Genomic DNA, 25,059 nt, shown 5'->3' on the forward strand with positions numbered 1-25,059 from the left:
ACTGCAGTACTTGAGAAATCCATCAATGTCATCATCTGTATTTTTGTTTCAGAATTTCACTGAATTCACCGGAGAGTTCAGGTGGCGGATCACAGTCTGGATCCCAAAAAAGCAGAGGTAAATCATGCTGAAAATAGTTTTAAGCTGATCCAGCCTTGTCTTTCATCTTCCAATGAGGTTCCTGTATTTTCTATAGCTGGGTTTAGTAAGAGTAATGCTCACTAAGCAGTCAAAATCTTTGCTTCCTAGAAGACCATGCGTCAAAGCACAATCAAAAGAAGCATACTTCGTTTCTTAACGATGTAGTTATAACTAAGATGTGGCGCAAACAGAGCTACAGGAACCCTGTTCTCTCAGAAGTATCTTTTATGGTTTAAATCTTTTATTGACATTTCAAAAACATACAAACAGGCTCCAACCTCGCTTACGGCGAACTCCGGGCTTAGTCTCTGAGTGGTGCTAGATTGGGGAATTCGACGTGTTCCCTGATAGCTTTCGTGGAGCAAACTTTATGTTGAAGGCAAAACAACCACCTCCCCTACCCCACCCCCCCCCCCCCGTTCCACGTCCGTCGATCTCCCTACCTCCCGCAGCTCAGGCACACTCCAGCCCTACCCCTCTGTCTGGTCCTCAGGTAGCCGCAGCAGCCGCAGATAGCGAGGGCAAGTAACCTCCCTAAACTCGGAGGACAACAATGCCAGAAAGGGCCTCCACAATTCCCCAAACCTGGAACCCTCCCCGGCCAATGTCAAAGTGAGCTTCTCCATACCCAGGACATGCCACAGTCGGTAGAGCCAGCCTGTAAACGTTGGTATGATGGGAGTGCGCCAATGAGTAAGTATATTCTGCACCGCAGATCCCAACGCTATTGCTATCTGTCGCCCCCTGCGTGATTTGAGCGGATATGTCAAAGGATTAGGGAGGCCTAACAGAGTGTACGCTGGGAAGCGCGGGATCGCAGTATCGAAATTTTTGTCCACCTCATCAAGCACCTGGGTCCAGTAAGCCTGAACTCTCTCACACTCCCATAGCAGATGAGTCAGGGTTCCTATCTGCCCACACCCCCTCCAACAGTGTGCATCTCGCCGCCCATCTATCGCGTGTAAGCGCTCAGGGGTGTAGTACCAATAGGTCGTAATCTTCGTGAGGGTGTCTGTAAGGCCCATGTGGTAAGCAGAGTGTCTGGCTCTGTAAGCTATTCCCCCCCCACTCTGCCTGCGTCAAGTTCCGACCGAGCTCTCTTTCCCAGCGTGTCCGTCCCGCGTTATACGTATGCGCGAATCGCAGTTGAAGCATTCTGTACAGGTCAGAGATGAGCTGCTTATCGGACGATCGCGTTAGTAGCCACCGCTCGTATTGGGAGAGCCGCCGGTCTGCAACCGGGCGAACCCGTCCGTCGAGCGCCCAATGTCGGACCTGGAGATAGCGGATCCTCTCCCCCTCCGGCAGCCCGTACTCCTGGCGAAATTGCTGGAACGGGTACACCCCCTCTGCATCATACATATGATAAAGGAAGCGGCAGCCAGCTGGTTTCCACCCGCTGAAGGCCGCCGAGTCCATTCCAGGAGCGAAGTCCGGGTTGTCAAACAGGGGCGTCAGCGGGGAGGGAAAGGTAGTGAGTTCATGCGGAGCGTTCGTCCGGTCCCAGATTTCGAGAGGGACTCGAGTGATGTGCGAGGCATAAAGGTTGGGGGGCCTGTGTTGTTTACGCAAGAAGGGGATCTCTTGCAGGGGCCGGGCCGCCACCGCCTGATCCTGAAACAGCCAATGTTTCTCCAACTCCCAGCGGCTCCACTCCACCAAATAACGCAGCTGCGTGGCCCAGAAGTAGATCCGAAGATCAGGGATCCCAAGTCCCCCGGCTTCAGGTGCGAGAGTGGACAGTGACCCCTTCATGCGCGGTTTCCGGCCGTTCCAAATTAATCGGGCCAACTCTGCTTGAGTCTGTTGGAGCCACCCTGCTGGCGGATAGAGCGGAACGGTGCGGAAGAGATAGAGGATCTGGGGTAATATAGTCATCTTGACCGCCGCGACCCTGCCTAGCCATGAGAGGGGGTAGTGCTTCCATTGCCCCAGCTCTCTGCGAATCTTCCGGCGCAAAGCAGCATAGTTAAGGGCCACCACTCGTGGGAGCGTAGGCTCCAACTGAATCCCCAGATATGGGACCGATTCCTCCGCCCACTGAAAGGGGTGGGAGCCCTGCAAGTGCTCTCGGGTGGAAGGAGTCAGAGAGAGGCCCAGGGCCACTGACTTGTCCGCGGTTCACTTTGAACCCCGCCACGCGTGCAAAGGCGTCCAATTCTGTGACGCACACCGGCAGCGCCTCCCGCGGATTCGACAGAGACAGCAGCACATCGTCCGCATAGAGCCTGATGGTATGGGTATACCCCCCCGAACTTACTTCCGGAAATCCCCGGATTTTGTCTGATCCTCTGGGCGAGGGGTTCCATATACGCCGCAAAAAGCAGCGGCGACAGCGGGCACCCCTGCCTCGTGCCCCTCGTTATGGCGAAGCTAGTGGACGTGTGGCCGTGTACCCGAACCATCGCTGACGGAAATCTGTAGCAGTTAAAGATATGGGTGCAAAATTTCTCTCCCAGCCCCATCCGCTGCAATACCTGCTCCAGGTAGGGCCAATGAACGCGGTCAAACGCCTTTTCGGCGTCGACCGTGAGTGGCATATATTTACCCGCTGAACGAGAGGCTTTCTCGACTAAATGCAGGACGCGTTTCGTGTTGTCAGGGGCCTGACGTTCTGGGATGAACCCCGCCTGATCCGGGTCAATGAGGCCCGGCATATAAGATGCCAGCCGGCTGGCCAGGATTCCCGAGTAAAGCTTAAGATCGACGTTCAGCAGCGAGATAGGGCGGTAGGCCCCGCAGCGCGTCCGGTCTTTCCCTGGTTTGGGGATGACTACAATGTGGGCCCCCAACAGGTCTGGAGGGATGGCTCCCGCGACCGAGAAGGAATTGAAGAGGCGGGTGAGGAGGGGCGCCAACTGGGCGCAGAACTTCTTATAAAAGATGGCTGTGAAGCCATCCGGCCCCGGAGCTTTCGCCAATTTCAACCGGGAAATAGCCGCAATCACTTCTTCCGGGCGGATGTCCCCATCGAGCCGATCGGCCTGGGCCTGTGTCAGGGTTGAGAGCGTGACCGAATCTAGAAAGGCAGTCCCCTCATCAGCGTCTAGCCGAGAGTCAGAATACAGGTCAGTATAATATGCCCGGAAGGCGTCAGCTATGTCCCTGTCTTCAGTAACTCTCCTTCCGTCCTCCCGGCAGATCTCTTTGACCCCTTGACGTTTCCGGACCTCCCGAAGCTTATGCGCGAGAAGGCGCCCACACCTATCCTCTCCCGTGTAATAGGCGTGCTTTAGACGGAGAGCCGCATACTCCGCTCTATCCTGGTCCAGAGCCGCTAGCTGCTGTCGTGTGGCCCTCAATTGCCGCCACACCCTTGGAGCCCCGGTCCTCTGGTGCATCTGCTCCAGCTCCCTGGTTTTTTGCGTCAGCTCCTCCCGCTTTCGCCGCCGCTCTAGGTTGTCGGCTGTCGAGATAGCAATGAACTCTCCCCTAAGGACTGCCTTCATCGCCGCCCACTGTGTCGCTAGGGTAGTGTCGGTATTGGCGTTATGCGCCAGAAAATCTGTGATTGATCCGCGAATCTGCCCCAGCACGTCTTCCCTATGTAGCAGGGTGTCTCTAAGGCGCCAAATCCTGTCCGGGCGTACCACCGGCGGCAAAGACAAACTCGCGAACACTGGAGCGTGATCCGAAAGCTAGGCTACTCCTATCTCAACTGCCGCTGTCATTGCTTTGACCGCCGACGAAACCAGAAGGTAATCCAACCGCGCATATGTTTTGTGTGCATGAGAGTAATAAGAGAACTCCCGACCCTGTGGGTGGAACGTGCGCCACAAATCCTCCAGCCCCAGTTCTCCAAGACGGGCAAAGCCCGCCGCTGAAAGTGCACCCGTCTGATGCGTGCGTTGGCAAGATCTATCCTGTATGCTGTCAAAAACGAGATTCAGATCTCCCCCCAGGATGATATGGCGGTCACTCGTCGCCGTGACCTCCGTGAGGGCGGACTGCAAAAAGCGCTCCTGACCCTCATTGGGAGCGTAGAGCGAGCCAACGGTGAAGGTTATGTCTCCCAGGGCGAACCTATAAATCAGCAGCCTCCCTCTAATTTCCGCCTCCTTCTGCAATACTTCCCCCTTAAACCGCTGAGCCACCAGGATCGCTACCCCCGCTGTCTTGGTGAGGCTAGAAGAGAAGAGCTGTACCGGGAACTTGCGGGATTTGAGCCGGTGACAGTCCTGTGCTAGTAGATGGGTCTCCTGGAGGAGGCAAATATCTGCCTGGGAGTTCTCTAGGCAGGACAGCACGGCCCTGCGTTTTACCGGGTTGTTGAGACCCCTAACATTAAGGGTCAAGATTGTAAGTGTGTGAGGCGCCATTCACCCCGTCCGGTTCCTTCCATAACATGCAACGGGGGCTGCGCAGGTCGCGTGGGAGCAGTGCCCCATGGGTAAGCGGTGTGTGGGCCCTGTGTGTTTGCGACGGTCCTGACTCTTCCCCATGATGGACGTGGAACCCCCTTCCCTCCCCTGCCCCGCTCCCCCAAACCCCAACCCAGACCTCCCAACCCACCCCCCCCTCTCCAACCCCCCCACATTGAATAACAAAAGTCCAGAACCATTGTCCTCCACTTTCCAGTGGATGGTGAAGTAGGGACGCAAGGTGCAACGGCACAGTGAGAAGGCATCTCTCCCGCAGGCGACCCGTTCAAAGATCCAGTGGTACCGTCAGCCACCGTCATCACTCAGCTGCATCGGGCGAGGCACCTCGCAACCCCACGGAGATCGATTCTAGTGCCGCCTGCTGTCCTCTAAGGATCTCCGCCGCCGGAGGTTTCTTAGCACGTCTATGGCGGCCCTGGCGTCGCCAGCCAGGCCCGGTCGTCGCTGTAGCCGCTGAGCCTTCCTCCGCCTCACTATCCTCCTGCGGTAGATCCACTCCCAATAGCTTAGCCGCCTCCGACAGGGACCGCAGCTGATAGAGTGTGCTGTCAATGCGAAACACCAAGCAAAAAGGGTGGCCCCAACTATATTGGATGTTGCGCTGTCGGAGGTGCGCTGTGATCGGCTTAAAAAGTCTGCGTTTGTGAAGCGTGAGCGCCGAGAGATCCTGATACAGTACCGGTGCATGATCTCGAAATTTCACAGGGTGTTGCCGACGGGCTTTGAGTAATATCTACTCTTTGGTGCGATAGTCCTGTATACATACTAGGATATCGGGCGGATTGGCTGCTGCGGGGCGTGGGGGACCCACCCTGTGCGCTCTGTCGATGCGCAACTCCGTGTCCAGTGGGCGCTCCAGGATTTGATTGAAAAGTTCCCTCGTGAAAGCGACGAGGTCCTTAGAATCGTCGGTATTCCACACCCCTCGAATGCGTATGTTATGGCGCCGGGACCGGTTTTCCAGGTCCTCTACATGCGACTGGAGATCCACCTGTTGGTCGTGGAGCTGCAGGAGTTCCTGTTGCAACGCCGCCAGCTCAGTGTCTCGGCCGTCTCCCTTATCCGCCAACGTGGCAACGCGCTCCCCAATGCTGAGAAGTATCTTTTAAAAGGAATTTTGGCCTTGTAGATAGGAACATCTAAAAACCATATATTATTTCCGGCAAACTGGTGCTTTGCTACATAGCTTCTGTTTCATCTTGCTTGTGTCTACAAGTCCAGAAGAGCTCCTACTTTGACAGCCATGCTAGAGGAGGTTCATATAATGAACATTGATCTGCATATTAATCGGTAGGAAATTTGGGGATTTACCTTCGGTTCAGTGCTATTGAATGGCCGATGCTAAGGAGAGTTAGTCCGGGGCATACAATTCTCCACAAACCTTTCACTCGCTCGCAGGTGGACTGTTGTTTGTTCTAGGGGCAAATGTAATGGGGCAATGTTAACAAGGAGCATTGGGCAGGGTAATGGATTTCAAATGGGTGAACTAGAGATAATGATCTAGCAAGAAACTGAATACTGATCAATGGCTATAAATTTGACTTCATTTGTTGATATAAATATTGACATGCTATATAACATATCTGAATGACAGGGTTTTTGAGGTCTACGATTTATGTCATGAACGTCTCTTTCTTTACATCAATCAAATTTCATAAACAGTAAATTTCAGTTTGTATAAGTGCTTAATTTGAACCAATGGTTTTCGGTACTCGGCACTGGCACTCAATTGCCAACACCAGCGCTGTTGACAGTCTGCCACTTGGAGCAGTCTGGGTAATTTAGAGATGACCGCAACAGCAGGTAGTTATGAACTCAAGATACATTAAAATAATTATTACCTGCAGCCCAAGCCAGTCTTATAGCTCTGGAGGCCTAAAATAGCCTGAATTGTCACACTTGTGGAAGTGACAGTTAGTAGTTGTGTTCTTACAATCATTGGCAGCATGGCTGGGGCAATGTATGGTGCAAGCTGCAGTGGCCTCCTGACGAGAGCCCTGGCACTTAGTTTTCTAAAAATTAAGCACTGGGTCATATACCCTTTATGATGTTCATGATCTAACCCATAGAACTCAAAACCTCTGTCCTGCAGCTTCGAGCTTAAATACTTGCCAAGATGTTAGGCACTATGGGCCGCATGCATCAAGCTTTTTTCCGGTCGCAAAAGGGCCGATTCGCAGAATCAGCCTGTTTGCAACTGGAAAAAGCCCCTTTCCAATGCATTTATCTGTTCTGCATTTGCAATACAGGTAATCGCAATAAATTGCGATTACCTAAATTGCGAATGCTTTTAGGGAATCGCACCTATTTGAGATGAATCAAGCTTTTCCTAAATGCCACTTTGCATTTAGGAAACGCTAATTACCATCAACTTCAAGCTGATGGTAATTTGCAAATTCTTTGAAAACTGCACAAGAGTGCATTTTTCAAAGTGACATGTGGCGCACACACATGCCCTTAGGGCATGTGTGTGCGCCACATGTGCACACTTACCTTTTTGGGGGGGGTGCATCAGGGGGGCCTTAGGCCCCCTGGCACCTTTGCAATTGCATTTGCAATTTGCGATTACTTATTTGGTAATTGCAATTTGCGATTGCATTCCCATTAATTCATATGGGCCTATAATTTGCGAATCGCTATTAGGTAACGTGTAGGAATCCCAATTTATTTTGCGATTCCTAAATAGCAATTCCTTAAAAATCGTTATTTAGGAATCGCAATCCCTTATGTTGATGCATGTCCCCAAAATCTTATTCGGAGGTCTAATAGTCCTCCAACGAGCCCCTGAAGTCGTATTTTTCAGTTTACTATTGAGGCTGCATTTCATGGTTTGTTGTATTTCTCCCCGCTTTGTTACTTCCTACTTGCTAGGAAACAATCCTAAATCGACTAAGCGGGTGAGATTATGGGAATAGGAATTTGTCAAAGTGTATTACCTTCGTAGCTGAGGGACATGTTTGTCATCCCTCTATTATTGTTTACACTCACAGCTACAGGCTCGCGGCACAGGTGTTCAAACTAGTGATATAACGTGTATTTGAAAACACACAATAACCCAAGTCTTTGGTCTCTTGGCGCTTCAATAACAGATGTTTATTTGTATCCCACTCAGTGGCACTCATTTGTATCAACCTTTGAAGGATAAAATGTTCAGCAGATCGAGATTCAAACCTGGGATCATGAGGTCAAACACAGATCCCTGGAGTAGACACATCAGTCCACTGAGCCCCCGACTTGGTGCTTATTGCACCCCATCCGCATAAAGCAGTGTAATAACCATCTGCCTATAGGGCCTATGTATAGAAAGATCTGTGTCGGTGGGGTTTGCGGGTTACATGATACGCTTGTTAATAGGACATGTTGTCTGGACATGGCATAATTTAAAATGGCCAACTTGACATTGGCAGAAGTAGCTCAGCTGACCTGTAGTGACAATTTGCAAAGTCACAATTTTGTGTACCCGGGTTCTGGTGTACAGAGTAAAGGTGTTTAAATTGGCAAAGCTTTTTTTTTCATCTTCGCAAAAAGGTGTATGGAAAAAAAAGCAAAGTTTGCCCAAATGGGCACGAGAGAATAAGATCATTCCCACTGAGCAGGGGTGGTTCCAGGAGGGTCATTCTACGGTAGATCATTTCTTTGCTCTTTGGGGTATTATTCGAAAATCTTCAAAACTTAATTCGATGTTTTGTGTTTGCTTGATTGGTTTCCGTATGGCTTTTGATAGAGTAGACGGGGGTCCGCGCTGGGAAACTCTCCACTCCTGGAAGATACCACCTACTGCTTGTATGATCCAGCCATTCCATACTGATAACTAGGCACAGGTGGAACTTGACAAGTCTGGGAGATTAGCCCAGAAGATTCCACTTCAGAATGGCCTGCATCAGGGGGGTGTCTTGGCTCCATTGCTTTTCAGTCTTTGTCATTGTCAGACATACCAGCAGCTATAAAATGATCAATGTCATGATTTCCAAACATTGGTGGATGGCATATCCCATGCCTGTTGTGTGCGGATGATTCAATTCTGTTAGGCTATGCACCCCTTGCTTTGCAAAGAAAATTGAACTCCCTCGATGTATACAGTAAACAGAACTCCTTTAAAATTAACCTAGAGAAAACAAAGGTAATGGTTTTGGGGGGACAAAGATAATTTTCAATAGGCTTTGAATTCACTAGCCGTGGAAGTGGTGGAGTCCTCCTATAGGTTCTTGGGGTTAACTTTTTATGGGATTTAAAGTGGCAATCTCTCGTGGGGAGCGCCAAGTCCAGATCCATGTTACCAACTGGATGCCTGGTTAAGTTTAACCAGAGGAATGGGGACTTGGCACTCACTCATCTCATGAAAGCTTAGTAAGGGAGAATAGGCCCCCTGGTGTTGTATGGGCAGAGATTGCTGCACTTGACCCCTCCTGTAACTGGGATACACTGGGGGGAGTTGTCTGTAGGAGGCTATTGTTGCCTCTACCAGGAACCATGATACAGAGTATAAGGAGGGAATTGCATTTGGCTCCTTGGCAGCTAGCTGCACGTCAATTCCTGCATTTTGATCTTTCCTAATAAGTTATCTTTAGATAACGAAACTTTACAGATTTCCAAATAATGCTGGGAAGAAATTCTTGCTAGTGAAAGGAAATGGGCCTGAGATGTTCGGCTTAAGATAGGAGACCTTAAAACAGTGCATTCCTTATGAGGCACAATTGGAACATGGACTCCCTTTCTAAGCAAACTAGTTCTAAGAGGATCATCAGAAAAATGATTTTGTACATTGGATTTGGCCTACTTGACAGAAAAACCTTCTATAAACTTCACACAGAAGTCTCTTGGCCAGGAAGTTGATTTGCCCTTTTGGGCTTATATTCCTGATCCCAGGCAAAGCAATGAAATCTTAAAAGTGAGACTGGGGTGTAACCCAACTTTCTTAAGTGTGTCATTTTCTCATGGATTGTGTTTTCTATAGGTTTATAAGCTTGCCCGCATCAAGTTTTAAGACCCCTATTTTTAAAATATCAAACATATTCGAGGTCCGATGCAATGGGGTTCCTGTCTGAAATGTGCTTTAAGGGTGTTGCAGTAGAAATTGCATGATTCATGCTTTCTGTCAGGCAGTGTTTTAAAAAAGGTTTAGAGTAAGTTGTTGTTTTTTTTATTTGTGTATACTTGTGGTTTTAGGATGTTTTAGTATGTAACTGTTTTTATTTAATTTAAATGTATTATGGACAATTGTCCCAATAAACTTATTGTAAATCTGATCTCAAAACTTTTGCAACGATTTTCCCTTTGCCACATTCACATGGAAATGGCGACTTTTGAGAAAATATAAATCACATATATCCTTATTTATCTCTAACAAGCCTGCATAAGATATACTTAGCAGAAAACAGTTCCGTGATCCATGGGGAATCAAAAACACGGATGCAAACTTTTATTCCCAACTTTTATACTACATTTTTTTTTTAAATGGTTTAATAATGGATAAGTATGAAATGTGTATAAATGTGGCTTATTGTAAATTTTTATTAAGTGAACAAAAACATTTTTCAATTCACTTCACTTCATATTTGAATTTAGGACAAATAACCATCGTATAATAAACCAAAATAAAAGCATAAAGTGCACACGGCCCATAAAACACAGAAAGACTCCTGTGTGCAGGGATAAGTCATAAATCTTTCAAAGAGAACTGAAGACGGTGGCGGCTCCTCCGCTAAGGCAGAGGAGCTTTGCCCCACTGCTTGTTAGCAGCAAAATAAAGGAAAAATAACATGATAATAACTCTTGTTATTATCATTTTATTTGTTCCTGGTGTGGCAGCTTTCCAGAGCGGGCGGGGCGGCTCTGATGACAGAGGAGCAGGAGGATGAGTGGTTTGCCCACTCCAAGTGTGCATGAATGCTTGGCCGGCCGTCTCGGGCCGCCAAACATTCATGCACACCTTGCATGTTCTCCACCAAGGCTGTACTGCAGATTGGGTGGAGAACATGCCCAGGCTCTCATTCCTTGGCTGAGCACCAAATCACAGCGCTCAGACCAATCACAACGCCGCATTGCAGCAATGTGATTAGTCAGGGGAGCCTTGTTTCTTTCTGTTCTGTTCCAGACTCTAGGAGAGACAGAGGAGAGACGCGGCGATAATTTAAGTCTTCTATTGTGAGATCCGCCTCCCCATGCTGTACCGCCCCCCTGTCTCCCGCCCCGCCACTCCCTAATCCATGCTGGCCGTTACTGACTGGAGAATAGGGATGGACAGAGTGACAGAACGTCTATTTCTTCACGTTTGTTGGGTAACTAGAGGAAAAGCCTTCTCCATCGGAAAAATTATTTTCCCAGAGGAGAAAAAGATGCATTTGCACTGCACTGGAAATTCTTATCTCCCTATGGAGAACTCTGCACAGCGAGGACAGGTGCCCACTGGGAATGTCACATGACTTTCACAGAAGTACGTCTGGAAGCCTACGCTTGACACAGCTTTCTCAGTGTTACTCTGGGAATGTCTGAATTGCATAAAAGAAGCAAAGTATGTGCAGTCGGATGCAGAGATCGCTGCCTGTACTCTTCGATCTTTCTTTCTGAATCACGCCCACTACATTCGGCATGCCTCGCGGTATCTCACTCAGTGAGCTGTACCTGTGATTGAGCCTGCACACAGCCCTGTTTATGAACAGAAAAGAACCATGCGAGCAACTGTGGACCTAAAAGGTGGGCTACCAACAGGCCAACTCTGCCTATAGCCAGCCACAAAGCAGCTAACGGGTTTCAGTCCACAAAAAGGTCGCCATAGGAATATCCAGAATAGGTGCTTTCATATTATACCTATAAATGCAAGAGAACCGATTGCCTTTGATTCAATAGAAGTCAATGGGGAAATACATTCTCCTGATTATGTTTTTTTAAATCTCCCACTTTCCTCTTGTAAAATGTCTGCATGTATGGTTGTCCCTAGAATTCTGGGCCCAATTAAAAGGGGGATTGAGAGGGTGGCAAGAGATTGCAGCTTAAGGGTAAGAACGGTGCAGGAAACAAAGAGGGCCACGTCTGGGGCTTGCGTTCTTTATACGCTCAGGGCCCCGCCATTGGCTCTCCCCTTGCCATACGCTAGCAAAGAGTATCCGCACTCTCCTGAAGCCCACAAAGTGCTCCTAAAAATAGAAAGTGGGACTGCATAGTTAGAACCTCGCCACAGGGAAGAGGGAATGGTACTACTCCCATATCATCACCCAAATGAAGAAACACTGCATGCAGGCCTACCAAGTACCACACATGTAGGGTGAAACTAACGCAAATTCAAATATTTTACGCATTAATGCAAGGTCCGAAATACGTCACATATATGTGAGCTCAATTGTCAGCCTGAAAGCTCCCTTTTGAGGGGCTCTTCATTTGGCCCCCGTATTGTGAACGCACGCTTTCTGGGCCTGATGTGGGCTGCTGCCCACGCCTGGTTTCGTGTTGCAACTATTCATGCCAGTACCTGCCAAAGAACAGGACCTCACCTCAAAGCCCCCTACCATGCCATACAGTGCAGCAGCTAATAATAATAATTCTTATTTGTAAAGCGCAAACATATCACCCCTTAAGGTTTCAAGGCGCCGGGGGCTGTCGGAGAGATCAAGCGAGCAATTGCCAAGAGTCACATGGTGCTGAGCTGAGCTGTTGTCGGCGATCAAACCGTGAGCCCTGGTACTCCAGACTCAGCCGCTCTGGCTGCTGCGCCACTCCTCTTCTTGCCTGAAGTGAGCTCTGTCTGATCGTTTCTGAGAGAGATCTGGCAGTTTAGCTTTGTAGTTGCAAAGTGGCCCCGACAAATCTGTCTTTTCAACATTTGGGCGTTTGCCCCTCCTGACCCGAAGCAGATACTCTCTGCAGAAAGCTTCTCTTGGCTCAACACGCCACCCCTCTAGACCCGTCTATCCCCTTGCCAGCCCCCAAAGGGGTTGTTTCAAAATGATTGCCACATCAGCAGAGCGATCAGCTGTCAGACTCAGGGTCCGATTCACGAAGGCACTCACATGTAGTAAAGTTATGAGTGCCAATTCTTCGCACTTGTGGTGGAATCTGCGCTCAGAGCAGAATTTTTGGTGGAATCTGCACTCAGAGCAGAATCTCTGCCGGGCACACAGCAGAGAGTGCGCCCTGCGGAGATACCGCCCGCGTGCGGACATTCTGCCACGTGTGCGGATCCGCCACACTCATAACTTTACTACATGTAAGTGCCTTCTGAATCCGGCCCTCAGTTTAGACGAGGAGGGCAGGCCACAGATGGCTGTGCAGTGCAGAAAGCACTTTGATACCACTGCAGGATAAGGAACTCAGGCAACATGTCTAGACTCACTTCAGTTACAATAGCTGCCAAGTGCGTCTACTGTGTTTGACACCTTCACCCAGGCCTGTACAAAGGTTGGTGTTGTGGCACTTTAAACTAAAGTTCTTAATGGAAAAATCAAACGACTAGTCCCAGAATGCAATGACTGGACTGAAAAGTCAGAACTGGCAAAAGGTGGCTAAAATAATAACCCCTTACAGCAACATATGGTTAATTCAACATAGTTTGTGACTCATTCAGACAACAAATGCAGTGCCAGATTATTTAGCTACTATGAATGGTATGCATTTCATGCTGTCTTCACTAATCCCAAAGTAATGCGGGGTCTACCGGCCCTAGAGAAAAGGCACTTGTTGTTCTAGGCAGGCGATGGTGGTAGGCGCCCTTCACGGAAATGTTACCGATTGGGGGACTCCTGAAGAGCCCGCACTGCAGTTCATATGTGTTCCCAGTATAATTCCTGCAGCTGTTAATGCGAGTCCTCAGATTAGGAACAGTGATTAGGCCAGGAGGGACAAAACCTGCTAACCGTGGATGGAATTGCACTGCTTGCGTCATTGAATAAAATGTCACTCAAAGCGTCACACATCAGACTGTGAAATGTCACACATAACCCCACTCCAGACAGAGAAACGTTACACATAAGCAGACTGGACCCTTGACAGACCTGTGCATGGTGAAGGATAAGTCGAGGGCCCACCCACGGTCATATACAGTCTTCATACTAGGGTCATTCTAGCCCAAAACGTAAGGCCTTAAGACCACCAATGGGTTGTAAGATGTCACAGCAAACTATAAAGAGACATGAACATAACCGTTTCCTCATCTCGTGCAATATATTTTTCTTTCAGGGCAACACAAAACACGGAAGATCCACACGATAGTTCAGGAGGTGGTCGATGGAAAGGTGGTCTCGGAAACCGTGAAGCAGGTAGAAGAGCCGATGTGAGGTGCGGCTATAAATGACGTCACCACGTCCTGGCGGCGAAGGACGTAAACAGACTCTTACTAAGGCGACAGTCTGGCGAGAAGGGGAGGAGTCTGTCTCTGGTCAAGAGAAATAATGACCTTTGGCTCCCAGTCGGTGTAATCAATTTATCTAAAAGCCTGGGCACTGTCTTTTTGCACTTCCCTGTTCTTCAATATCTAATAAATTTTATTTCTGCTTTTAAACATGACATGTTTGTTTGGAGTCCTCCTGTCACAAACGTAAGTAATACCAACCCTTTTGAGATAGTTATATTTTTATTATTTTACTGAAACGTGTTCAAAGTGGATATTGAACATAGCATAATAGGATAATATGCAAGGCAAGTACTGGGCATCTCTGAACTATAAGAGGTGTCAGCCTTAGGAAATTAAGGTTTTGACTGCAGCACTGTGTTGCTGTTCAGTGTAACTTATTGTATCACCAGTTCCGGGTTACCAAATAGTCAAAGTAGCCACCGGCCTATGGGCCCACTCCTTTTAGGAGCCACGCGACAAACGGATAAAAATAATATTGATTTGATTTTAAAAAAATAATAATAATTACAATCAAGCTTTCTCAAATTGTTTGAAAAAGATAGGAAAAAATGAATGAACTCAAAGAAACGAAAACTTTGCATTAAAGACTCCACTGAATACGACGCCTTGCAAAATAGACTTCCAAGATATCCTAAAAGATTTAAAGTTTTGCTTGGTTATTAAAATTTATAAAAATTACTTTTTGTTTAATAACATTAATACTTGTTAGTGTTTCGTTTTGTGCAATAAAATTGTTTTTTTTAAATTGTTAGTTGGTAAATTGAAAAACATATTAGAAGATAATTTGCAAGGGGGATCTGAAATTTCAACCTTGGGGCCTCCACAGGGTTTACTCCAGCATTGTGCATCACTGCATGATATGCAGAGAACCCCCAGGTGTTTCTGTTGCTCGTACCTCACTACCTCTCTACATGGGATACAGAGCAACACGAGAAGTTTCTGTTCCTCTCTCACTGCATGAAAAAAGCAAGCTTCTCCAGGTATCTGGTCTGTGTACCTCTCTGTATCACTGCATGATATACACAGGGCCTTTAGAATTATGTGGCAATGAAGGACCAAATTATGTGGCAGAGTTGACAAATTTATGTAGTAGTGAAAGGAAAATTATGTGACTTAATATGGCACAATCTGGAACAGTCTTATTTCACCATTTAAACAACTATTTATACCCAAGGTGCATCTCTTTAGTAATAGTTTAACACCCAAAATTCAGCAATCAGCACTTAAAAGGTGATCCCTTAACTTTTGCAAAGGCTCTACCTCTGTGTAGAAATGTGCAGGGGCGGCTCTTCCATTAGGGCGGAGGAGCGTTGCCCCGCTGATTTCTCGCAGTGCGAGCAGCAGGAACATAAAATGGTATTTTAAATACCATTTTATGTTTCTGCTTCTCAGGCTGCGAGAAAGCAGAATGGTATGCCTGGTTGTGGGAGGGAGGGTGGTCGGGTCAGGAGGAGTGGCTTGCCCCCTGCTGTGGGTCCTGACTGTTTGGTCGGCCCTCTATGGCCGACCAAACCAGTCATGCGCACTCTTCATTTTCTCTATGTAGTCTGCATGCAGCCTACATAGAGAAAATGGCCTCCCTACAGGCGCCCGACTGAGCGCCATCCACACCAATCACAACGCTGCCATTGCAGCGTTGTGATTGGCTTAGGGGAGGGGAGGGAGGATGCCTGCTTCCTGTTCTCCTGAAGCAGCACGAAAACGCGGCTCCCGGCCAGGAGTGGAGGCGGCGCAGGACCCGGTGAGGTACGTTTTTTTATTTGTATTCCCCCCACGCGAACCCCTGCGCGACGCCCCCCAACCTTCCCCCCAGCTGCAAGTCATGCGAGCTGCCACTGGAAATGTGTGTGTCTTTTGTTTAATAACTTTTGATACGTTTGAGCTAAAAGCAAAAATCTGGTTTTTAATTTTTTTGTAAAATCTGAAAATTATGCTGCCAATGCTGGATTATGTGGAAAATTAGGCAAATCCATGATTATGCAGAAAACGCTGCAGCCGCACAATCACATAATCCATTGGTCCTGGATTTACAGAGAACCCTCAAGTCTTCCTCCCGCTTCTATGTCACTATATCACTGCATAGATTACAGGGCATCAAAAGGTGTTTCTTGTCTGTGTACCTCACTGCATTACTGTGTGAAATACAGAGGAGCTCATGGTCTTTCTGTCCATGGTATCTCGCTGCACAACTGTATGGCTTACAGAGTCTTTCCATTTCATGCCAAGAAGCCCCCTATAACTCACCCAACGCAGCCCAAACCAGCCACAGTGCACTTGTGCCATAAATGCACCAAACTACCCTTTGGAGACAAAAAACAAATTCTCTGCCTCACTTTGCAATCACTGTATGGTATCTTTGATTGTAGACCATAACGTAGTGGTACCTCTTTGGCTCGTGCATCGCCCCTGTTAGTCCCAGGATCCCTGGTTGGCTGCTGTAGGTACCTTAGGCCAAATAGGGACATTCGGTTCAACGTCAGGGAAAGGAAGGACACCTGAGATAGCCCCCGCTCACCCCCTTGGTAGGTTGGCACGAGCAGCCAGGCTTATCTTCAAGGCAAATGTGTAAAGTATTTGCAACCACGCTCACAGTAACCCAATGATGACACCACAAATGGAGTCCACACGAGTTTCATAAAAACAAGTTCAAATTTTATATAAAAAGATATACGATAAGACCACATGATATAAATCCAACATATGAGTATTTGTAGTATTCCTCCTGGCCAGCTGTTAGTCCAGCCAGCCCTTGTAAGTTCTGGCGATATTAATGAGCACTTCTAAACACTCCACTGTAGTCCTAACACAATGTTATGCAGTTCATAATGCTAGAATCAGGCACTTTACAATGGAAAAGTAATGCAATGCGAAACGCAACAATAAGGCACTGTGCAATGTAAAAATAATGCAATGCGTAACGCAACAATCAGGCACTTTGCAATGTAAAAATAATGCAATGCGTAACAGAACAATCAGGCACTTTGCAATGTAAGAAGAATGCATTGCGTAATGCAACAACCAAGTACTTCGTTATGCAGAAATAATGCAATGCGTAATACACTAATCAGGTAGTTCGTTATGCAAGAATAATGCAATGCGTAATACGCTAATCAGGTAGTTTGTTATGCAGAAACAATGCAATGTGTAATATGACAATCAGGTGCCGTTATGCAGAAATAAGGTAATGCGTAATACACTCCAGCACCGATCACGGTGCCTTAGGTGGTCTCTCCTCCACTCGTGCTGGCTCACAGTCAGCCTCTGTCAACGATTCCCCCAACACGGGTATGGTGTAACAAAAAGTGCAGCCCGCACTCCGGCCCCGGTACTGCCGCTCCCTTTGCCAGTACGGGCCGCGATACGAGCCGAAGAAGAGGCTAGCGCTGCCGGAATGAGAGGCCGAGAGCATCTCCCTCCGACCCCCCACCCCAGGCATCGACACACGTTACCTGGGGGTGCGACCTCACTCTCCTCTCCTCTTCCAGCGACTTGGGCCTCCGATGCAATCTTTGTGAATTCCGGGCAGTGGGACTCGGGCCCTCCCTCGACGAGGTTGGCTCGAGGTCCCGCTCTAGCAATGGCAGGCTCAGGCCAGCGGCTTTGCTCCTCCAGGGCTGCTGGTCCGGGCTGCTACTGCTTCGAAGATCTCAGGCTGCCACAAGGCACACACACACAGTGTCGCTGAGACTCACTTGAGCTTCGGGAGCACGATCATAGAGCACCCCTCACGAAGGTCTCAGGTTGAACGAAGCACACGCACACAGCGTCGCTGAGACTCAGTTGAACTCCGGGTGCACGATAACAAGGCAATCCTCACGAAGGTCTCAGGCTGCACAAAGCACACGCACACAGCGTCACTGAGACTCACTTGGACTCCGATGCACACGATCACAGGACGATCCTTACGGAGGGCTCAGGCTGCAAAAAGCACATGCACACAGCGTCGCTGGGACTCGCTTGGACTCCAGGTGCCCACGATCACAGGGCATTCCGTACAAGGGTCTCAGGCTGCAAAAAGCACATGCACACAGCGTCGCTGAGACTCTCCTGAAAACTTTTGTGTTCCTGAGTTTTCGTAAATATATATCTATATATATATTCACTGAAAAAACCATAGGTTTCACACATGTTATAGTTAGCGGAAATTTTACTGATAAAAAACCAATGAAATTCCCCCGTTATAGTTAGTGCAGGCAACTATAACTCACGCGACCGCAATCCTCTGCTGATGCTAATACTGTATTTAGACACTTATTTGCCCATGTCTTCTTCCATAAATTTTTAGCTATAGATATATTACAAATATTTTTTTTTCATAAAGACACATATGTCATCAGCAGAAGATTGCGGTCGCGTGAGTTATAGTTGCCTGCACTAACTATAACGGGGGAATTTCATTGGTTTTTTATCAGTAAAATTTCCGCTAACTATAACATGTGTGAAACCTATGGTTTTTTCAGTGAATTTGCAAGGTTTTTTAAATGCTAATTCCTAACTATAACGTGTGTGAAACCTATGGTTTTTTCAGTGAATTTGTACTGTTTTTTAAATGCTAAGTTACTTTACGCCATTCGTGGCGTGCGCGCCCACTTAACGCAGTTCGTTCCGTGTGCGCGGTGCGCTTCGCGCACCGCGCGCCCACTTTACGCAGTTAGTGCCGTGCACGCACGGTGGGCACGCGGTGCGCTACGCGCACCGCGTGCCCACGTTACGCTAGATGGGCCATGTACGCACGATGCGCTTCGCGCACCGTGCGCACATGGAGGACATATGATGCACTTCGTTTTGAAAGGTAATATTTTAATTTTTCACACATGTTATAAGCCATGCACAAATGGTGCCCTTCGGGCACCATTTGCACACGGGGTGGGGAGAGTGTGGATAATTTTTTTTTTTTATATATTTTTTTACCGTACGCGTACGGTAAGCGTAATCGGCGAAATTAGCGAAAAAATAAAAATTCCGTTTTTGGCCTTGGGGGATCTTTGGGGACTCCCTCAACATGGCTAGGTGTTTTGGAGCTGTCCAAACAGCCCCTTTACATGTTTTTGTGCTTTGTATTTTAATCCACACTCTCAGTGCGAGAGAGAAAATGGCGGCTGCCGCTTCCTGGTTTCGGCCAATTCGATTGTTTACTAAGATCTAAGAGCCAATCAGAATCGCGCTCGCGCACGCCACCTTACGCGTACGGTAAGCGTACCGTAAGCGCACCGTAAGCTGGCTCAGATATATATATTGATTTAAAGGCTATTTTCTCAGAATCTACTGAACAGATTTACACCAAACCTACAAAAGGCACTTCCTTGACCTGAGGACTACCTCTCTGCCAAATTTCTAGTAATTCTGTTCAGCCGTTCGGGCTGTAGCTGTGTCTAAAGGTCCTATGGAAAAATGCATGGGAAAAACGCGTTTTGGGACCCCCCTTTTATCTCAGCCCCCGCTTGACGAATCCCCCCGAGACTTTCAGGGTAGGAGCGGAGCGTAGCGCCCCACCTATTTTGAAAAATTCGCGAGGATTCATCGACCGGCGCCAAAGTTATTCAAAATAGAATGTTGCGGATTTCCTATGGAAACGTGGTCCTAACTATAACTACCTACTGGCGACCGCCAGTAGGTAATATGGTTGTATGACATAATTTCGACAGACAGAATAACGACCTACAAATATATCGATGTCAAGAATATCGACATCCTATCTACAACATGGTAAGTAAAAAAATATCGAAAATTAAATATCGATGTCAAAAATATCGTTATTAAAAATATCGTTTTTCTTTTACTTAAAAAATATATGTAAAATAAACCAAATTATACTTAGAAATTAAATAAACATAATTAAATATATTGTATAATATTTAAAATGTATTATTAATATATATAATGTAATAAAACTTTAATTAAACATGTACATATAATATATAATATATATACTTACTGAATAATTAATTTTTACTAATAATTTCTGTAACGTATAAATTATTAAATGTTTTTAAAAATTACCAATACATCTATACACATAAAATAATATCATTAATAAATATTTAATAATTACATTTAGCAAATAATAATCAATATTTTTAATGTGATTAATTTTTATTATTAATGATATATTACAATAGCAAAAAAAATACAAAACATATGAAATATCAGACACAATAAAACTACTAGTCCAACTCCAACAAAAACAACAATAAGGAAAATGTTGGATACCGTAGGGGTAAAAATTACTATTCCAACTCCAAAGAGTGCAACAGTAGGGAAAGCGTTGGATAGCGTAGGGTTAAAATTACTATTCCAACTCCAGAGAGTGCAATAGTAGGGAAAGCGTTGGATAGCGTAAAGGTAAAAATTACTATTCCCACTCCAGAGAGTGCAACAGTAGGGAAAACGTTGGATAGCGTAGGGGTAAAAATTACTATTCCAACTCCAAAGAGTGCAACAGTAGGGAAAGCGCTGGAAAGCGTAGGGGTAAAAATTACTATTCCAACTCCAGAGAGTGCAATAGTAGGGAAAGCGTTGGATAGCGTAGGGGTACAAATTACTATTCCCACTCCAGTAAGTGAAACAGTAGGGAAAGCGCTGGATAGCGTAGGGGTAAAAATTACTATTCCAACTCCAAAGAGTGCAACAGTAGGGAAAGCGTTGGATAGCGTAGGGTTAAAATTACTATTCCAACTCCAGAGAGTGCAATAGTAGGGAAAGCGTTGGATAGCGTAAAGGTAAAAATTACTATTCCCACTCCAGAGAGTGCAACAGTAGGGAAAACGCTGGATAGCGTAGGGGTAAAAATTACTACTCCAACTCCAAAGAGTGCAACAGTAGGGAAAGCGCTGGATAGCGTAGGGGTAAAAATTACTATTCCAACTCCAGAGAGTGCAACAGTAGGGAAAGCGTTGGATAGCGTAGGGGTACAAATTACTATTCCCACTCCAGTAAATGAAACAGTAGGGAAAGCGCTGGATAGCGTAGGGGTAAAAATTACTATTCCAACTCCAAAGAGTGCAACAGTAGGGAAAGTGTTGGATAGCGTAGGGGTAAAAATTACTATTCCAACTCCAGAGAGTGCAATAGTAGGGAAAGTGTTGGATAGCGTAAGGGTAAAAATTACTATTCCCACTCCAGAGAGTGCAACAGTAGGGAAAGTGTTGGATAGCGTAGGGAAAAGAATTACTATTCCAACTCCAGAGAGTGCAATAGTAGAGAAAACGTTGGATAGCGTAGGAGTAAAAATTACTATTACCACTCCAGTGAATCCAACAGTAGGGAAAGCGTTGGATAGCGTAGGGGTAAAATTTACTATTCCCACTCCAGAGAGTGCAACAGTAGTGAAAACGCTGGATAGCGTAGGGGTACAAATTAGCATTCCCACTCCAGTAAGTGAAACCGTAGGAAAAGCGCAGGATAGCATAGGGGTAAAAATTACTATTCCCACTCCAGTAAGTGAAACAGTAGGGAAAGCGCTGGATAGCGTAGGGGTAAAAATTACTATTCCAACTCCAGAGAGTGCAACAGTAGGAAAAGCGCTGGATAGCGTAGGGGTAAAAATTACTATTCCAACTCCAGAGAGTGCAACAGTAAGGAAAGCGTTGGATAGCATAGGGGTACAAATTACTATTCCCACTCCAGTAAGTGAAACAGTAGGGAAAGCGCTGGATAGCGTAGGGGTAAAAATTACTATTCCAACTCCAAAGAGTGCAACAGTAGGGAAAGCGCTGGATAGCGTAGGGGTAAAAATTACTATTCCAACTCCAGAGAGTGCAACAGTAGGGAAAGCGTTGGATAGCGTAGGGGTACAAATTACTATTCCCACTCCAGTAAATGAAACAGTAGGGAAAGCGCTGGATAGCGTAGGGGTAAAAATTACTATTCCAACTCCAGAGAGTGCAATAGTAGGGAAAGCGTTGGATAGCGTAAGGGTAAAAATTACTATTCCCACTCCAGAGAGTGCAACAGTAGGGAAAGTGTTGGATAGCGTAGGGAAAAGAATTACTATTCCAACTCCAGAGAGTGCAATAGTAGAGAAAACGTTGGATAGCGTAGGAGTAAAAATTACTATTACCACTCCAGTGAATCCAACAGTAGGGAAAGCGTTGGATAGCGTAGGGGTAAAATTTACTATTCCCACTCCAGAGAGTGCAACAGTAGTGAAAACGCTGGATAGCGTAGGGGTACAAATTAGCATTCCCACTCCAGTAAGTGAAACCGTAGGAAAAGCGCAGGATAGCGTAGGGGTAAAAATTACTATTCCCACTCCAGTAAGTGAAACAGTAGGGAAAGCGCTGGATAGCGTAGGGGTAAAAATTACTATTCCAACTCCAGAGAGTGCAACAGTAGGAAAAGCGCTGGATAGCGTAGGGGTAAAAATTACTATTCCAACTCCAGAGAGTGCAACAGTAGGGAAAGCGTTGGATAGCATAGGGGTACAAATTACTATTCCCACTCCAGTAAGTGAAACAGTAGGGAAAGCGCTGGATAGCGTAGGGGTAAAAATTACTATTCCAACTCCAAAGAGTGCAACAGTAGGGAAAGCGTTGTATAGCGTAGGGGTAAAAATTACTATTCCAACTCCAGAGAGTGCAATAGTAGGGAAAGCGTTGGAACGCGTAAGGGTAAAAATTACTATTCCCACTCCAGTGAGTCCAACAGAAGGGAAAGCGTTGGATAGCGTAGGAGTAAAAATTACTATTCCCACTCCAGAGAGTGCAACAGTAGTGAAAACGCTGGATAGCGTAGGAGTACAAATTACTATTCCCACTCCAGTAAGTGAAACACTAGGGAAAGCGCTGGATAGCGTAGGGTTAAAAATTACTATTCCAACTCCAGATAGTAAAACAGTTGGGAAAGCACTGGATAGCATAGGGATTCTATAAACATAATAACCAATTAAATAATTAGTTATAAAAAAATAGCATATTAATAACTAATTTACAAAATATGTATTATTAAATACCAATTATTTAAAATAAATATTTATATAAATAACTTTAAATTACATCCCACACTATTCCCCCTTTAACACACAACACACTACACATACAAAATACACAATACATTTAAATATCAGTTTATCTATTATTTACAATTAATAATACATTCTTTATAATTAATATACTTATTATTTACAAATTTATACATATTAACTACCAAATTACAATTATTCACAAATTAATTATTATTTAACAATACATTAATTAGCAATAACAACAAAGAACATGAAATAATAAATTATTTATATTTACTATATTTAACGTACTAATAACAATTAATTACCAATTAATAATTAACAAATAATTATTATTAATTACAAATAATTAATAATTATCAGTAATTTTTTTAATTTAATTACATCCCACCCTATTCCCCTATAAACCCACAACCCACTACACATAAAAATTCACATAATTAATTTAAGCATCAATTAATCACTTAATAAAATTAAATCACCAATTAATTAGTAATTAACAATTAATTAATTAACAATACCAATAAAGAAATATTAATATTAAACTAATTATAACTTATATAATTAAACAATTAATACAATTAATTTACAATTAATAATTAATTAACAATTAATTAATCAATTAATATATTTAATTAACAATTAGTAATCAATTAACAATTAATTAATCAATTAATATATTTAATTAACGATTAGTAATTAATTAACAATTAATTTATCATAAATACCAATTAAACAATACATATTAATTAATTAATTATAATTAAATTACTTCCCACCCTATTCCCCTATAAACCCACAACCCGCTCTGATACTAAAACGCTAAATTATATTTTAAATAATTATTAATCTCTAAACATTTATTTTTAAATGTATTAAAATACATTACAATAATCTTTCACATACAAATAAAATACATATTAAAATACATTACACTAATAAAATATCGATATTCTTAACATCGAAATTTTTGCTTACGATATTACTTACATCTATATTAATGACTTCGATATTATTAACTTCGATAATTCTTACCTTGGGGTCGATATTCTGTCCATCGATATTCTTGACTTCGATATTCTTTACCTACGATATTTACAACTCGATATACTTGTAGGTCGACATTTAAAACTCGATATTTAGACTGCTCACCTATATATATATATTTTGCTCCAAAGGTTGTCCACCTGGTGAGTAGCACTCGATCAACAGCTTCATTCATGATAGGCAGAGATGAGCATCCGCTTGTAGAAGCCGCTCCGTAATGGAATTGCCTGACGCATTTAGAAGCTCCATATGCTTCTTTTCAGAGGCTTGAACGGAGACGGTGTGTGCAAACGCTGAACCCACTTCGCCATTTTCATATTGCACACCCACCAATGGGAAGCTTGAATGAGACTGTGCATTGTGGGAAATGTGATCCGGATAGCACACAAATCTTGTCCTGTATGGACCCAGCAAGTGGACTCGTCCTCAATCCTGTTTGCCGCTGCTGGCTATCTGGACCACAAAGGCTTTCCTGTTTTCAGTTTCGATTTTTGGTAAATTCTGGTGGTGTTTTTTCAGTGTTTTCCAGTGATTTCAATACCTCAAAAAAACAGTGCTTTTCAGTGGTTACTCATTTTCGCGCCATAAAAAACAACTGAAACGGTGTTTTACTGGTGTTTATGGGACGCTTTGCTTTTATTGTTGCTTGCTTTCTTAATTGATGCATGGTATATAGACAGTCTATGTACAGTGTATATGAGGTCCAAATACATTTTTACAGGTCAAATTTATTGTATTACACCATACAATATTGGTCAAGTCAAGTCAAAAGAACTTTATTCGATTGTAAGATAAGAACAATCATAAAAGTGTATAAATAACAAAGCAATACAATTCATTAAAATACATCATAACATCACAATCATTAAGAAGCACATAATCACAGTTAATAGTGGTGACTGCCTTTTATACGGTTATTCTTTTCCTAATAGAGATCACGTATGTTTATGAGGTCCAAATACATTTTTACAGGTCAAATTTATTGTATTACACCATACAATATTTCTTCAGTGAATCTTTGGTAATTTGCGCTCTCTCTTTCCTTCCCATGTACACTTTTATTTGTGAAAAGGCCATCTCGACATTGGCACTTGAGACTGGCAATGTCAAAACAGCCAGTACACAATTTGCCAACTCTGGCCACTGACGTAGCTTTCCATACCAATACTGGTGCACCTCAAGGT

The 25,059-nt window shown here is 45.0% G+C and overlaps 1 protein-coding gene and 1 long non-coding RNA gene across 2 annotated transcripts in view; one reads left to right on the top strand and one right to left on the bottom strand.

The window, feature by feature from the left end:
• Positions 1–14,018, top strand: part of LOC146854836 (keratin, type I cytoskeletal 12-like) — a 44,016-nt gene extending 29,998 nt beyond the window's left edge. The window contains exons 7-8 of the mRNA XM_085652208.1: positions 53–117; positions 13,692–14,018. Coding sequence (XP_085508334.1) covers positions 53–117; positions 13,692–13,789 — 163 coding nt within the window. The 3' untranslated portion in view covers positions 13,790–14,018. The remainder of the gene's footprint in view (positions 1–52; positions 118–13,691) is intronic.
• LOC146854835 (uncharacterized) overlaps positions 1–25,059 on the bottom strand; it is a 322,348-nt gene that overhangs the window by 113,073 nt on the left and 184,216 nt on the right. The gene's annotated exons all lie outside the window — the stretch shown is intronic.

Source organism: Triturus cristatus, chromosome 4_1 (genome assembly GCF_964204655.1).
Source record: "Triturus cristatus chromosome 4_1, aTriCri1.1, whole genome shotgun sequence".
Taxonomy (NCBI): domain Eukaryota; kingdom Metazoa; phylum Chordata; class Amphibia; order Caudata; family Salamandridae; genus Triturus; species Triturus cristatus.